General features: G+C 45.7%; 1 protein-coding gene across 2 annotated transcripts in view; it reads right to left on the reverse strand.

The window, feature by feature from the left end:
• Positions 1-16001, reverse strand: part of mical2b (microtubule associated monooxygenase, calponin and LIM domain containing 2b) — a 42403-nt gene that overhangs the window by 20614 nt on the left and 5788 nt on the right. For both annotated transcript variants that reach the window (XM_062546824.1, XM_062546823.1), the window contains exons 2-16: positions 15238-15590; positions 11957-12164; positions 11084-11200; positions 9817-9918; positions 8463-8618; positions 7925-8025; positions 6453-6710; positions 5679-5794; positions 5387-5513; positions 4804-4888; positions 3883-4030; positions 2823-3022; positions 1833-1927; positions 1608-1679; positions 1305-1412 (exon numbers count right to left, since the gene is read on the reverse strand). In XM_062546824.1, the coding sequence (XP_062402808.1) occupies positions 1305-1412; positions 1608-1679; positions 1833-1927; positions 2823-3022; positions 3883-4030; positions 4804-4888; positions 5387-5513; positions 5679-5794; positions 6453-6710; positions 7925-8025; positions 8463-8618; positions 9817-9918; positions 11084-11200; positions 11957-12164; positions 15238-15489 (2145 nt within the window). In that variant the 5' untranslated portion in view covers positions 15490-15590. The remainder of the gene's footprint in view (positions 1-1304; positions 1413-1607; positions 1680-1832; positions 1928-2822; positions 3023-3882; positions 4031-4803; positions 4889-5386; positions 5514-5678; positions 5795-6452; positions 6711-7924; positions 8026-8462; positions 8619-9816; positions 9919-11083; positions 11201-11956; positions 12165-15237; positions 15591-16001) is intronic.

The raw sequence follows: 16001 nt of genomic DNA on the forward strand, positions 1-16001 counted from the left end.
GTATGCAGAACAGACAGGAACAAATGAAAGAGAGCAAGAGATGAGCATGGCTGGACATTTGAGTCACTCTATAAGGGGCGCTTTAAGACCAAGAACTCTAAACGGGGCTCGGTAAGGAGCGATTCTCTGAATCCATATGATCGTCACGGTGACCCTGTGCCTGTAGTAACCTTTGACCCCCGGCACAACTTTAAAGCACCTTCTCCATTCAGCTTAAGGACCCTGTGTACATCTGAGCACTCAGGCATGACCCACATCCTGCGTAATCCCGTAATTAAAGGTTAGACGCCTGCAGCTGTCACCGCTGATCCGGCATGTGCTGGAAGCAACAGGGACCTAACGTAAAACGGACACCTGGCAATGCTGTAATGGACTTACACAACTGCATTGAAAGTAACAGTTCAAGAAGCAAAACAATACAACAGTGAAAGGAACTGAGACCATACCAGGAAAATAAGGAAGCTCCTGAACTGAACTCTGAACTCTATAAAAGTAAAATATGCTTTTTTTTTTAGGCCAAAGCTTTTCTCACAGTTAAACACTAGCGCTCCATTGAACAGGCATTTCTATCCCCTAAACATTAAACGAAAATCACTTCACTTACCGTACTCTCATTTTCGCTCCTCTGCTATTTCAGTTCTCAAACTTAACCACATAAAAGAGTTGTGTAGACAATGGGTGTCACGTCAGAAAGAAAATAACTGAATGACCACGCTGCGCTCTCTCTCTCTCTCTACATAATAGGATCATAAGAAAATCCTTTAGCCCTCATACTGTGGAGAAAGTGGGAGCCTGTTTCTCCCATCACACCGGCCACGGGGCAAAGACACCCAGCATGTACACACGTCCCAAAGTACTGGGCCCTCAGTCCTCAGGCGGCCCGCCAGGAGGGGAGTAGCGAAGCGGCGGACACAGCATATTCTTACCACACAAAAGGAGCCATTCACCAGGGATTATGCTCCCTGTTAAGTTTCAGAATTGGATTGGAGAGCATTTGTCCGAGCATTCACTCAAATCCCCCCCCCTCCAACCCTCTAATACAGGGAACCTGAGCTTCAGACTGTACTTGTACCGCACTGCACTGCACGGCTATTCACATTGTTTTTCTCCACACTGTTTTGGTGGAAGCAAGAAAAAAGTGGGGGGGGGGGGAATACTATGCAGTGCAGAAGGAAGAAGATGGCCGATCAAACATGTCTGGCGTGGGTGGCAGTGTTGGGTGCGCCGTGTGTGTAGTCTGTGGGAGCGGGGGGAGTGGGAGGAGGATGAGTGTGCTCAGAGGATGGATGGGAAGGTGAGCTCACCTGTTTGCGCGGAAGCCCACCGGAGGCGTTCTCCTCGAACTTGGCCCGCAGGTGCGCCATGGAGCGAACGGAGCCCTCGGCGGAGGGGTTCGCCTGACTGGTTAACAGCTGAAAGGGAAGGCACACACACACACACGCCCACACACTCAATCAATTGGAGCCCACGGCAGTGCAAGTCATCAGCTGTTCATAAGAATGAAGATCAGTTCTCATCAAACGTGGGCATGTGCAATCTCTGGCGCATTTGTGGCATAGCTTGGATGATGTAAGCTTCTGCAACTCAACAATACAAAGAGCACACACCTCGTCCAAGTAGTTGCAGTTCCGTCTCCGTTTAGCATTCTGGGAGTCGTTGTCCTCCAGCTTCTTCTTGTCCTATACATAACAAAACAGCAAACATTCATGCTTTTCTTTCTTCAAAATGTATAATATATATATATATATATATATATATATATATATATATATATATATATATTAGAGAGGGTGGTCATTCAAAGGCCTCAGACAGGCTTAGCCTCGGCCTACCTTTGGAATCCTCTTTCGTGGCTGTGTGAGGTTCATTAGGTTGTTCGACTTGGATGAATAGTGCTCATTGTTTTCATCCTTTTCTCTGGCAGCACCTGTAAACAACCATGTCAGTATCTTGCCATGACTTTCTGATATTTGATAGATCTAATTATGCAAGCCTAATGAAAAAAAAGCAATCCCCCCAAAGATACTGTAACTAACTGTACATCATAAAACTTGTAAAAAAAAACGTATTAAATAATACAAAAATTGTATTATGTGATGACAATGAAATCTTTACCTCTTGCTTTTTAAATAGTGAAATCATAGCATTACACTGATCCTTTCAATAAAAACAAAAACTCTCTCTCTCTCTCTCTCTCTCTCCATTTCCCTCTTACACACACAAACACACATATGCACTCACACATTTAATATATAAATTAAGTCAACAAAGATAGATTGTCACGTCAGCATTTGCTCTACCAGTACACCACGCTCGTGGGCAAATGGCAAAGGCACTCTACACGCCTAGTCCTCTTGCTGTAAGATGACCCACGCAGGGGCCTGCTTGCATATTTCAGATACCAAACTTTCATAACTCTGACCACTAGCCTTGCGCAACAAGCAATTCTATCTGGTCTACTGGATTAAAAAGACCTATGCATAGCGCTGAAACTCGTTTGACATCCCATGCCATAATGTCCCATGTACACATGGACGCCATTACGCATGGATGCTTACTAAGACACTGATGATCTGATGACACTGCAAATGCTTCTCCTCGTATTAACACCTATGTACACACCCTAGCAGTAACAACAGACAGGGCAACAAGGTCAATACACTCAGGAAATGGGTAGAGTTCTCTTAGACTGGGGGTACAGAGGTGTTAAACAGAGAGGAGGAATGTGAGAGACAGACAGAGAGCAAGAGAAAGAGCGAGAGAGTGAGAGAAAGAGAGTGAGAGAAAGAGAGAGAGATGAGGGGGGGAGGCAGGGGTCATACCGGAGGGTTTCATGGAGGCACAGTAGAACTTCTCGTAGAACTTGGAGAGGTAGAGCACCATGATGAGCTTGTCGGGGCCCTGCACGGCGGCCATCTCCTTGCCCGTGGTCACGGGCTGGATACCCAACTCCCGCTCGGCCACGTCGAACGCCAGCTGGTTGTTGGCCTCCGAATCCGCCTCATTAAGGGAGTCAAAGTCACTGGGGGCAGGAGAGGTCAAGCCGGAGGCAAATTAGATTAGTACTACCGCCCTGTTGCATTTTCAGGGTGAGGTGTTGTGAGGTGCCGTGTGAGGGCAAACAAAATGTCTGCTGAATGGAAGAGTGGTGTGCATGTCATGGTAGCCATGGTCACAAGTCGTGTTGTCCCCCCCCCCCTCCCCCCAACTGTCATGCCACCATAACTCATTGAAATTATTTCTGTTTAATCACATCTAGCTGTGACATGGCTGGGTGTCTGTGTGAGTGAGTGAGAGAGAGAGCAAGAGAGAGAGAGCGAGAGAGAGAGAGAGAGGGACTGAAGGCTGAAGCAGACAGAGTGAAATTGAACTGGAGACATGACATAACTGCACACAAGAGGCCCAGCATGAGGTCATAAGAAGTCCAGTTACAGCACACCCTGCTGTGTATTTTCACACAGGTAAGATAAGAGGGACATGAGGGCAGGCTCAGACACAAGGCAAGCTGTCCGTCACACACAGACTTTAAATCTCTATACCGACCTCAGTCAGCAAACTCGTAAACCACAGTCCCAAATCTCGAGTTCTCGTTTTGAACCTGTTTTAAACGTTGAGTCTAATGTCTAAATGTCTAATGTCCTCTGACTCAAATATGACATTTTCCTTCCACAAAATATGATTTATGTCTGACTACCTTCCATACATTTGAATAGCCAAACCCACAAGAGTCACCTTTCAGGAAACGGGAAACAAGAAACTGACTATGATTTGCTTCAAAAAAAAACTAAAACAAAAGAAGCAGAACAGACAAATAGACACTCGTTTTAAGTGTGTGTGTGTGTGTGTGTGTGTGTGTGTGTGTGTGTGTGTGTGTGGTCTCACATGAGCTCCGGTCTGAAGTGGTGGATGAGGGCACACAGGGCCAAGCCACTCTTCCAGGAGGAGCTGAGGTCGGTGACCTCCACAGCGCGGTAGCCTTGAGTCTGTTTCTGGCACCAGGACAGCAGCCGGCTGGGCCTGATCTCGGATTCTGTGAACAAGCACCACAGTTACTTCCCTAGCTACTTCTGCCGTTTACAACAGCGCTGCAAATGAATGGTTGAGTTAGTTTAATTCAGCCAAGTGATACACTGTAAAATATAATCTGTAAGCTTTGTAATCAACCTTGGAGAATAATAACAATAATAATTAAAAAAAAAAACACTACTTCCACGCATACACAAGCACACTTCAAAGCGTGTATTTTTACAGATCTCCCCGATTAGACTGCCAGGTCTATAACGGAGATCAAGTTGCAGAGATCGGCGGCACATTTTCTGACCCGGCTGGGGCTGACCTGGCTTCCTGTAACACTAGCGGTCATCATTGTGCTGGATGGGCGTGCCAGACGGCAGCAGCGATAAGGCATTGTGTGCACACTGACGGGCCATCCAGGTGAAACCAGCTGTCCCGCACACACACACACACACCACGGATCAGGTGACCATTAGGACATACCAGCATTGGGCAAACAAAGCACAGCTATGGCTTAATGAGGGCACCACCAATATGGACACGGGAGGGGAAATGTAGCGCTAGCAGCCTTCTTCTGATGTGGTGGGTTTCTAATGAGCTACATGGCAGAGATGAAGGGGGCCGCCTGAGTGCTGTGACTCCTTCAGGGAATTCTGAAAACATGCCCAAGGATGACAGACACATAGCAGCATAGCCTCCGCGGTCAGAGTGCCCGTCAGAGTGCCCCGTCTGGCATTAGCGGACAAAGAGAGGGGTCAGTTCGAGTCACGGGCTTCAGCTGTCACTCACCTCTACGTTTCATAGATCTGCGGACAGCGGCACCCCGCTCCAGCAGGCCTGAGTCCTGCTCGCCATTAATGTACAGGTGCTTTACCTAGAGAAGGGGACAAGGAAGAATGGAGTGAAGGACAGATCACAAAGAATGACATACTCAATATTTATTTTGAGAAAGCAATTTCATTTTCTTATCCCTTTTTCGTTCAGTTACTCGTCTAGCACAGCCTGAGGTGATGATTAGACCAACATCCACGGCGCTGAAGGTTCACATCCTAATGGGGATTTTCCACTCCATGGCATCAGCTCAACTCGACTCACTTTTTTTGGTTTTCCATTTGCAAAAACTGGTACATGGATGGTACCTGGTACCATCACCTCCACTGAGGTTCCAAGCGAGCGGAGCCGGTACCAAAAGGTGACGTTAATGACATTACAGTTGTTTTCTTCAGCTAGCTTTTGGGGGTACTTTGTTGCAGCATAAAACGAACACCCGGTACCAAAATCGAGTAGAGTACAGTCGAGACGAGTTGAGCTGGTACCATGCAATGGAAAAGCCCCATAAGAGGCTTAACGAGACCAGTCAAGCCAGACTCACCTGATGCGGCCGCACACAGCTGGAGTTGAGGTTGGGGTACCGTGTCGCTGGGTCTATCGTGTACTGTTCGAAATTCTTGGAGATGTTCTCTGGAGTCGTTTGTGGGAGCAGTCTGTAGAGGCTTTCCCTATAGAACAACGAGCACAGAAAAGAATACAAGAACAATACAGAACAGAAAAATAAATTTAACTCCAAAGTCCATGTGAAGCACTGGTGCTGTATTAGTCACAGTAATAAAGTACATGTGTGCATTTGGACCAGTGAGGTCCTCATGCCGGTGGTGACCCTTCACCTCTCAGAGAGCATGTCCAGCGGGGACTTGCCCTGTGCCCAGCCTTGCACCATCCAGGCCGTGTCAAAGGCAGCCAGGAACCCGCGAGCGCAGCCGGTCCCCATGGGCCAGAAGGGCTGCACAAGAAATCATCATCAGTCTACTCAGAACACCCAAAACACACACACACACACACACACACACACACACCTGGACATCATTCACAAGCATATTCCCTCAGTGAGGATTCCCCTGGGCAGTAGTGTTCAGTACAGTTGAGTGCCATGGTAAAGCCTGAAGGTGTAAGGTGTGGTTAACCGTTTTTTTTTTCTTTCTTTTTTTAAAGCAAGGGCATGGCTGATGCCATGAATGCAGTGGCCTTTCCACTTTTGTCCCTGTACTTTCTATTGCTTATTTTGTGCCACAAAAGCACCGGGATATCAGTCTTTCCGGTTAACACACAGCAACAAGTACAGTCTCGACTTTGGACACGTTATGACTCGATGCCACAAATACGCGGGCTGAATACATTTGAACAAACCTTATGTCAACATTGCACAATCGAGTGTAATTCTGCCTAATGGCTTACGGCATGATAATTGATACTAGAATCATAGTTCTAAGCCTAGTGCTATTGTAATTCCCCAACTATTAGACTATCTAACCATCAACTATTAATATGGCTTCGTTTTTTTAACAATGCTAACGGCTAATACACAGGAAATTACTGTACTGTACTATTATGGTTGGGAACACACAGCCTCCCAGCTAATTATAGACCCCTCAACCTCTTACCTCTAGTAGACTGTCCCCTACAAGGGCGACGAGTAGTTGATGTCCGGCCTTCTCCCGGATGAGCGCCGCATTCTCCGACGCGTACATGCAGGTGAAGTCGAACATGGCCACGTCCGGCTGGCCGTAGTGGTTGATGGCGTAGTCCAGAGAGGGCAGCTGGTAGTTGGTGCCAAAGTCGGCGGCCTCGCGGGCGTAGGACAGCAGGGCCTCCTGGTTGACGTTGTCGCTGCTCAGCAGCTTCTCCGTCTCAATGTAGTCCTGCAGGGCCAGAGAAAGACATGATCTATATGAACACTGACTGATTCAAACTGCTTCTGGACGAGAGGCTACTTCACACTCATAGTGGTTGTCAAATTAGGGTTTAACAGTTAAAGTGGTGTGAACTCTTTACACGAATGGATCTGATTATGCTCATTTATCCACATGCGCACGTTTAAATGAGTCGTTTGTCGTGGTTAGTGAAATCCTTTTCTTTTCGCAATCATAGATTTAATGCACAAGGACATTTAGATCAATGCCCCATCAAAGTGTGTGTGTGTGTGTATGTGTGTGTTAAGTTGCCGTCATTAGAAGGACCACTGGGTTTTTATTGCAGCGGTGCTTTCATCTTTGGATCTGAAGGCTGCCAAGGCCTCAGAGTACGCTCAGGTCGGTGCAACAATAAACACAGTCTCACCAAGAGCAGAAGTGAAACCAACCAATCACACACGCGCACGCGCACACACATACACACACACAAAACATAAGAGTTGAAAAAGAGACATCTGGGACTATAAAGGCCTACTTAAGCAAATGAGGATTTTAAAGTGGTAGAGCCAGAGGATTGCTTTGAGAATGGAATAACAGAACCCTTCCTGATCGGGTTTCATCTAATGATCATCTAAACTCGCACACTCACTCATCAGCCACTAATCGCCTCAGTGCTCATAACATCCCAAAAGATCTCCTCCCTCTGAGTCATCATGCACACACACACACACACACACACACGCAGGTCCGCACCTGCTGCTCCAGAGGTCACACGCATAAGCAGACAGAGAGAGAGAGACAGAGACAGACAGACAGACACACACACACACACACACACACACACACAACCTGATGTAGTGAGTGATCATGCTATCCTAGGGGAGTCTAATGAAATGCAACCATTACTGTATATTGAGCACCATGGGACAACATCTTTTGCTCTCTCACACGCACACACACACACACACACACAGGCAAGCTGCCATTTGTGCCACAGCCAGTTTTGGTACATCATAACTCATGCTATATCTAGTCTGACAGCTTCCATTGTCCACAGTGCTACCATCCCAACTTTTGGAAGTCAAGGTAGAGAGACATACACACAGACATGTGGGAGTTGGTAGACAGCTATAGTAACAGCACCAGGAAACTGGTTGAGGAAGGGGTTGTGTTTTCATAAACAGTGACGGACATGGATCAGTGTGGGGGGGATTGCTACTCACATGTATAATGACCCCCTTATCCAGAAGACTCTGTTTCTTTGCAGTCATCACAAAGTAGTGAGTGTCGTCCTTGTAGTACACAATGTTCTCCAGATCAATACCTGCCATGACAAAAACACACGCACACACACACACACACTCAGTGACGTTGATGAGGCGATGTCTATGTTAAGGCGCCCGATCCATTTAGCTGTTCCAGTTCACACCACTGAGGTCATTAAAGGTGTACTGGCGGCAGGTAAATTCCACTGGCGCAAATCAGACAGGTGTCAAGAGGGGCCCATTCTAGCCTGTCTGTCTAGCCTGCAAGGAACCACTTTCACCTGAGTCTAGACAACAAACACTTGAGACGCTTCATATCGCTAGCCCCTTCAGACAACATGCAGTAAATGAAACTGCAGTTACCATCCCTCATATGGAGCTACTGTAGTTTAATGGTACGGCACAGGATGTTCTATACATCCCTTTTTCAGCAACTCTATTTCTTCCTGATACAGCAGTACGGCTTGACATAGATTCAAAGGGCTTAGATGATTACCGGTTTCTTCCCTGAGGTCCAGAAAGAACTTCTGATTAAAGATGAAGGCCACGCCACTGATCTCCTCCACCTTAGCTTCGGCCGTGGTGTGGCGGTTGACAAAGTTGGCAGTGATCGCGATGGCCAGTTTCCCGCGGAACTCCTTCCTTCGAAAGCCTGGTGAGTGAGAGAGCGAGAGAGAGAGCGAGAGAGAGAGAGAGAGAGCGAGAGAGAGAGAGAGAGAAGCTCAGCACACGTCTGGACAGGGCTCAGACTTCAGATAGACTGTGGGAAACCTGCCAGCCCTGATCAAAAGATCGGAGGTTCTACATCTTGAGGTTGAGGCTGAGATTGTGTTGACACTGTGGTTGCCTTTAAGCCACTTATTTTCATTAAAAACATGAATGAAACACTGGTGAGTGCTTGGCTTCACATAGCAGCTAAACAATTTCTCTCTCTATTCATTTAACAAGAATCACCAAGAAATCCAAATCAAATCCCATAGCAGTCTCATTGCCACAAAAAAAGACTCTGCTGAATCGATCTGTACCAATTCACTCTACACATGTCCAATAGATTTCTCCAGTGGACAAAAAGATTCATTTGTACCCTACTCCTCTGGTAAACTAACCTTAGGACTCCAGAGTCATTCCTATGTTATGACGGATGGCTTCAATCTCTCCTTTCAAGGAAACAACTGCACATTACAAGTGTCTATAAAAAACTCCAGTATACTGTAGCCACATGACTCAACACTACAGACAAGCTGATAAAGTTGGTCGAGCAAGCTACAATTTACTCCAGTATGGTTCAAAGGTGGCTCAAGCATAAAAAGGTTATCTAGTGGATAGAGAGCAAAGAAAAACCAATAAGCTGTCTGAATGGTCATTTTATCCCAAATGAATGATGGTGTCTGTGAGAGTGGCCTCAGGACTGGGCTCAAACTGTGTCAACAGGAAGGAATTAGAGCACTTTTCAGACATCTTAGCATGTGGTACCTGTGCTTTCCACCTCAATCTGGGTTGAAACAGCACTTCAGAGAATTTCAATAAGACTTGTGGGATAAAAATGGGAGATACTGACCTCCAACACCTCATATTAATTGTGGAAATAAGTACTTAGTGATCTTGTACACCACCACTGAACGACCTAATCTCAGTGTCCTTCATTTAGGCTGATCAGCAGTTCTAAATACATCAAAAGTTTTTTTTCAGTGAGGCACTTCAGCTTCGTGTGGTCACAATCTATTTTGGTCCTTGTAGACATTGTACATGGGCGAGCGGCCACATTCACGTGACAGGACATGACATGACAGGACATGACATGAACACATGCCTACTGCCCATATCCCAACAGTTACTTCCCACTCACTCACCATCAAGTGTGTTCCTGCGGCCATCTGCCCCGATCACCACGTCAAAGTCATAGCTGGCCAGTGGGTGGTCGGCTGGTCGGACCTCTGCCCTCCATCCATGCCCTACGGTGGAGAGGACAGGGATGTCTTTTACACAAGCAGTGAAAGGACAGCCCTCCAAAGTAATCTACCTCAGACCTCTCGCTGCCAGGACAGCACGCCTCAAATTGTTTTATAGACTGGTTAAAAAAAAAGTTTATGCTTAACACTACAATGTAGGTCATCCTCATATAAACACCCATTCACACAGAGGCATGTACTAGTTAAAGTAACATTTTGAACACATTCACATATTGCAAGCAAATTCTCGTGAAAACAGTTGAAGACGACTGATGTGTGTGCATAAGAGAGGAGGCGCGAGTGCCCTCTCTGACACGGCCCCTATATATAGAGCAGGTCTGGAGGGTTTATCCTTTCTACAATGCCAGGGGTTGAGTGGCAATGACGTGCGTGAGAAACGGAAACCCTCTTGATATCAGCTTCATGCATGTGCAAATGCCGGGTCCGTGGTTGTGGATGGAAAAACTGTGTTTTTTTTCCCCAAGACAAACCATCTGCAGAATGTCATCACGGTGGGAAACGAGGGGCAAAAAAACCCGAATCGCATTGCTCAATTTAGACATGCTTCCTATTTTTAACGAGCCCCTGCCAACTATGCAGCAACGGGCTACTTGTCACGGTGTCACTCGACTCAAGCTTGAGAGTCAAATCTCGCTGGGCAGGCTCCCTTGGATGTAAGTGAAGAACTAAGAGATTACAGTGTTTAATGGACATATAATGACTAGCAGGCTAGTGCTGCTGAAAGACTGAGGCCTAACGGCAGGCCCAGCAACGAGATCCTACACTCGCCAAAGTCTAAAAAGGCTTAGAATTTAAATCAGACACTCCAATCTCTGGTATGCAAGGACATTCTTACACTGCCATCTGCAAAGTCCTTGACAGAGAAGGCATTGAGCCACCACGACATGGTTTCTTATGACCCACGGAACTAATTAGATGCAGCCATGAAGTGAGTGCCTTGAAAAGCAGAGGTCACGGTGCATAGTTCAGACGAATCGATTTGATGCCTTTTTGTGGTAATGTGAACTTCCGGATAGCTGCACCCACTTGACCCAGACCGGTATAATGATCTAATTTGAAGGCAACGCTGCTCTTAATATGACAGTATACCTGGTAGAGGACAGCATTGCTAAAGATTAGTCAAAATGCAAAACAAATAATCACCCACCATCACTGCCCTGATCCTCGGATGGCTCCAGGAGCTTCACAAACTCGACTTTGACGTGCACCTCCACACCGACAATGAGGGCAATCTTCATCAGCATGAGTTGGAGCTGGCGAATACCTGGGAAACACACAAGCACACACCACAAAGGGAAACGGGTCACCCAAGGGTTCTACACAATAACAAAAACAATATAATGAGTAGTCAACAACTTTGAGTTTTTCACCCAATTGAGTACAGCACTCAGCATTTCTGACTAGAATGAAAGGGAGTGTACCTACGGTATGTTCCCTGGTACCTATGTTCCCCACTTTGTATTATTTTAAAAAGTCCTATGTTCCCCATTTTCCCCAAAAAGGGTCCGATGTTCCCCTGTATGTTTTGCGACCGGGGAACATAGGACCCTTTTGGGGAAAACCGGGGAACATGGGACCCGGGAACATAGGGATGACTCCGAATGAAACAAACACACAGAATAAGAAAAGATTTGGATTTACAGGCGAGAACAGCTACACCATACATCCACAGGGTAGGCCTATGGCTCTTCTCACTTCACCGTGTTACAAGCATTGCCAGGATTACATGAATCTCTGGCACCATAAGGAGAGTCTATCAGCTTCGCTCAGACACCGCTCACAGACAGATTTGCTGGCAAAGCGATAGTGCCTACAGATAGCAGGGCCCATTTTCACAGTCAAATTTCAAGGGTACTGGCTGGGAGAATAAAAGCAGGAAACATGGAGGGAAGGCTTCGGCCCAGCAATGTAGCGAGCCTGGAGCAAGCTTTAAAGGAGTACGACTTAAAACTCCTCATTGACACAACATGGTCATTTAGTTTCAGGGGAAATCACAGGCTTAGTGATGACTGGCACTCACTGATGTGGTCTATGGCTCCAGCGCAGAACTTGCCGTAGAACTTCTTAGCACCGAGTTCCTTGAGGTCGTAGATGGTGTAGGGCCAGAGGTGCAGCACGTTGTTCCTGGAGAAGGTGTCCCTCTTCTCGATCAGGACCACTTTGGCTCCCAGAAGGGCCAACTCGATGGCTGTGCGAAGGCCACAGGGGCCGCCCCCAATAATCAGACACTGAGGACAAACAAAGAGAAGACTTCACTGGAAATGCTTTAAATGACACAGAAATGTTTCAGCAAATAAGCTACTAATAATTAAACACAGGAGCCTATTACACCTCTGACCACAGCCTATTGTACATAATCAGTTGCTGCTAATCTTTAATGAACAAAATGGGATTAGCAAAGGCTACTCTGAACAGGAGAGTAGCAATGACCATGCTGTGCTGTGCACTCCAAGGAATAAGTGAACAACACAGGACAAATTAAACGAGATGGCCATGATGACTAAGGGTTTCATCAACTAGTCGACTATTAAAAATCAGCAGTGGGAGCTGCAGGCAGAAGGGCTGCACAATGAATCATTTTTTAATCAGAAATGCAATTTGAACTGCTGCAATTAGCTAATCGCAAAGGCTGCAATTAATTATGCAGTTCGCAACTCTGTCCGAATGGTTAATCTCATCACATCTATACATTTATATATTTAGCTCATCCTCCTTGTGTGACAGTGAAGCTCACCATCAAGGAGTGCTGTGCTTCTCATGCATTAGGCGTGTTCACTAATCAGCAGTGGTCTAACTTGGAGTGAATTATGGAATATTGAACTGAAGCTTGACTCTCAAAATGATATCGCAAATTTGTAATTGCAATATCAGTCAAGAAAATGACAACTAGACTAATTCTAGCTGTAGCAGGCAGCAGTCAACCAGTCGTTAACAAACTGGCTAAAGGCTAAGTGGATTAGATATTGCTATGGAAATGTACAGCATTAGTGTATCACTAAAAACCCGAGACCTGTTCCACATGCACAGCTCTATACAACTGTATCAAAAGACATTTGTTAAAGATAACCATTTAAAGTTGACTGCTAGCATTAAAAATCAGTGGTCATGACACCTCTAATGATGACTACCTTAATTCATCAGTAGTGACTAATGCTCCATTGATGTGTACTTTCCCTTAGTTTGTCAAATTAATTACTGAATTCAACTCGAGAGTCAGGCCTCAGGAAATGTAGGCCAAGTATCAATGGGCACCTACTGTAGGCCCTCTCATGACAGAAAATGAATTGGCAAGAGCCAACTGGGAAGAGGAAGTGCACATTCCACACAATGATAAAAGTACAGAACAAACAGTGGATGCGTTTTATTCTGACAATTATAAAAGCAAACACTTTGCCATTTATGGCCCCTCAGAGCACAGCCAACAGGCTTTACTTTTACAACCATCTCTATGATGAGGCCATGCCAGTCAACTATAAAAGGAGTCTTCAGGAAATGATAAATCATCTGACTTGCCTTTGATCAAATAACAATGCATATCTGACATTTTTGCTCTAAAATGATTGATATATACAGAGACAAGCACTACAATTTGCAACGACTGAAAAAAAAAAAGAAAATCAAACCACCACATCCTAAACAATATGATCGCACAAACTATATAAACACATCCTGGTGGAAACTATAGCTGGACTATCAGCAGTCTTCTACTGTAAGCTCACATACTGTAGCTCCCAGGGCTTATTCTAAATCTCTATGCATCGCAGTGATGGGAGAGGGCTTCCTGTGGGCCTCAGTTGGACTGGACTTCCTGCCCCTCGAGTGGGCACATACATACCATCCAGAGGGAGCACTCCTCCCATCTCAATCACCATCTCATATGAAAGTGTACATTCAGCAACACACCCATCCATGTAAAACAACATGACCCACTCCTCTGTCTTAGGCCATCAAGCCTCACAGAGCTGAGGCTTCAGGAAGAGGAAGAGAAAAACCAGCCAAGAGCTACAGTACATGCAAAAAGGCTTTATGCAGACGTGTCGACGTTATTGTTTTCGATGAGATGACCGACAAGATAAAAACAAGAATGCAAATCCCTGCTCCACTTCAACCAGAGTTATGCTAATTGACATGCTATCAGATGTGTGGCCAGGGAGGGGGGTGGTGGTGGGTTGTCACCTTATCAAGCTGAGCGTTGACAGAATTTGTATGACAAGATACAGGCATTATATTCTGCTAAATTCTGTATCTGAAGGTTTTTACCATACAAAAAGGAAAAAGGAAATGAAAAGACATATGTGATGAACGGATGACACACATAGGTAGTATGCAAACATTATGCAAAATGTATCCGAACCATGAGTATAGTAAATAACCATTTATATGTAGAAGAAAACACAAAATACTCTCTACTGATATAGAGGTAAATACAGCATTGTTTGATTGCGTGTCAACACACTTCCACAATGCTTTCTCTTTGCTATGCCAGGACCTGTCTTCCTTCCCCTTTGAAGTGATATCAGTACCTTATCAGTGGCGTGGAGAACCATGAAGTCATTCAACCACTATGAACAACATGCTCAAGAATATCTACTTAAAAGGTCATGTTTCTAATGTGCATTGTGCACTGTGACTGGCCTGCAGCAATGGCTAATCAAGGTAGCAGGAATGATGTCAGTGATCAACCTGGGAGAGTCAGCCTGTGAAATCTGACCAGCCACATTCTATTCACTGATTCAAATGCTCAATGTCAGATCAAATCAGCATTCACGTGAGCCTTTCTGCATCTACTAAGAAACTTCCTTGTAAACTGCTGCTGTAACATAATTAAAGGGTAGGAGACACAGAAATCAAAATAAAGTAATCTACGAGAAGTTATTCATTTATACACAGTAGGCTAATTTACATGTCTGAAGGGCAGACAGGTGATTTAACTACCAAATCTAAAAGATGGAAATTACTTCCGTTTGTATAAATCTGCTAGGGTTTGCCTACATGTGGGTAATCTCCTAGCACACAGTCCTCTCTCAGTGCATGTCCTGGGGCACTGACAAACTGATCTCGAGAATCTCATGGTTGTGACGGAAAGAGAGAAAAAAAAAAATCTACAAGTCATAACCAAAGTAGTCAGCACGCACTGGTAAAAGCAGAGGAACAAGACTGCCATATCAGCCCTGGCAGCATCCTCAATACCAGTCACAGCTTCCAGTTAGCAGGAAATATGACAGACAGGAAATAGATTAATCTCAAACTCAGGCATGTTGAAAACTAAAAGTTCCTGTTGAGATAAAGTGCTGCTCTTACCCTAGTGTCTGGGCAGGCACTGCCTTTCTTGTACTCCTTGTGGCTGGCTCTCTTGTCCAGCTTGTTCCACAGCGGCTCTGCCTTCCACGAGGTGACCGCGCTCTTGAGGTTGCGGTAGAAGGCACTGTAGTGGGACGGGTCCAGGTCCAACTGGCGACATAGTATATTGAAGGCCTGGAGGGTGCCTTTGCACGTGGACGCCTGGATAAAAGTCTCGAAGAGCTGTCCGGACTGATCATCAAGCTCGCCCATCGTCCAAACCTCACGGCTCGCCGGCCTCTGCGTTTTCCCTTTAGCAGCCACTCAAGTCTTCAGGTCCAGGACAAGTGCTGCGCACATTCCCTCTCAAGAGTCTGCAAGCAAAAGGCAACAGCACACAGCCCCAGTGATTAAATAAGACATGCTAACATTAACAGGACTTCGAACAGTGGTCAGCGTTCACTTCCAAGTCAGTCGGAAGCCATCACTAATCATCAGCAGTGTCAGCTCTCTTCTGATCTGATTAGACCTGGCTACCACTCATCTGGAGTAACTCTTCCAAAACAACCTTCAAACCAAACTCCAACACAACTGAACTGACCCAACCCAATTTTTGAGGCGTATTTATAGTGACTTGCAGGCATGAACTGCTTGATGGGATTATGAAAGTGCCTGCCAGGTCAGACAGAACAAAGGTATTTTTTTTTAACACAGGAATTAGGGTGGAATGTGGCGTTAATGGCCTAGTCTCTTCAATGTGTTAGCAAAAAAACTGATCTTGAACA

This window comes from Sardina pilchardus, chromosome 10 (assembly GCF_963854185.1).
Source record: "Sardina pilchardus chromosome 10, fSarPil1.1, whole genome shotgun sequence".
In the NCBI taxonomy this organism is placed as follows: Eukaryota; Metazoa; Chordata; class Actinopteri; order Clupeiformes; family Clupeidae; genus Sardina; species Sardina pilchardus.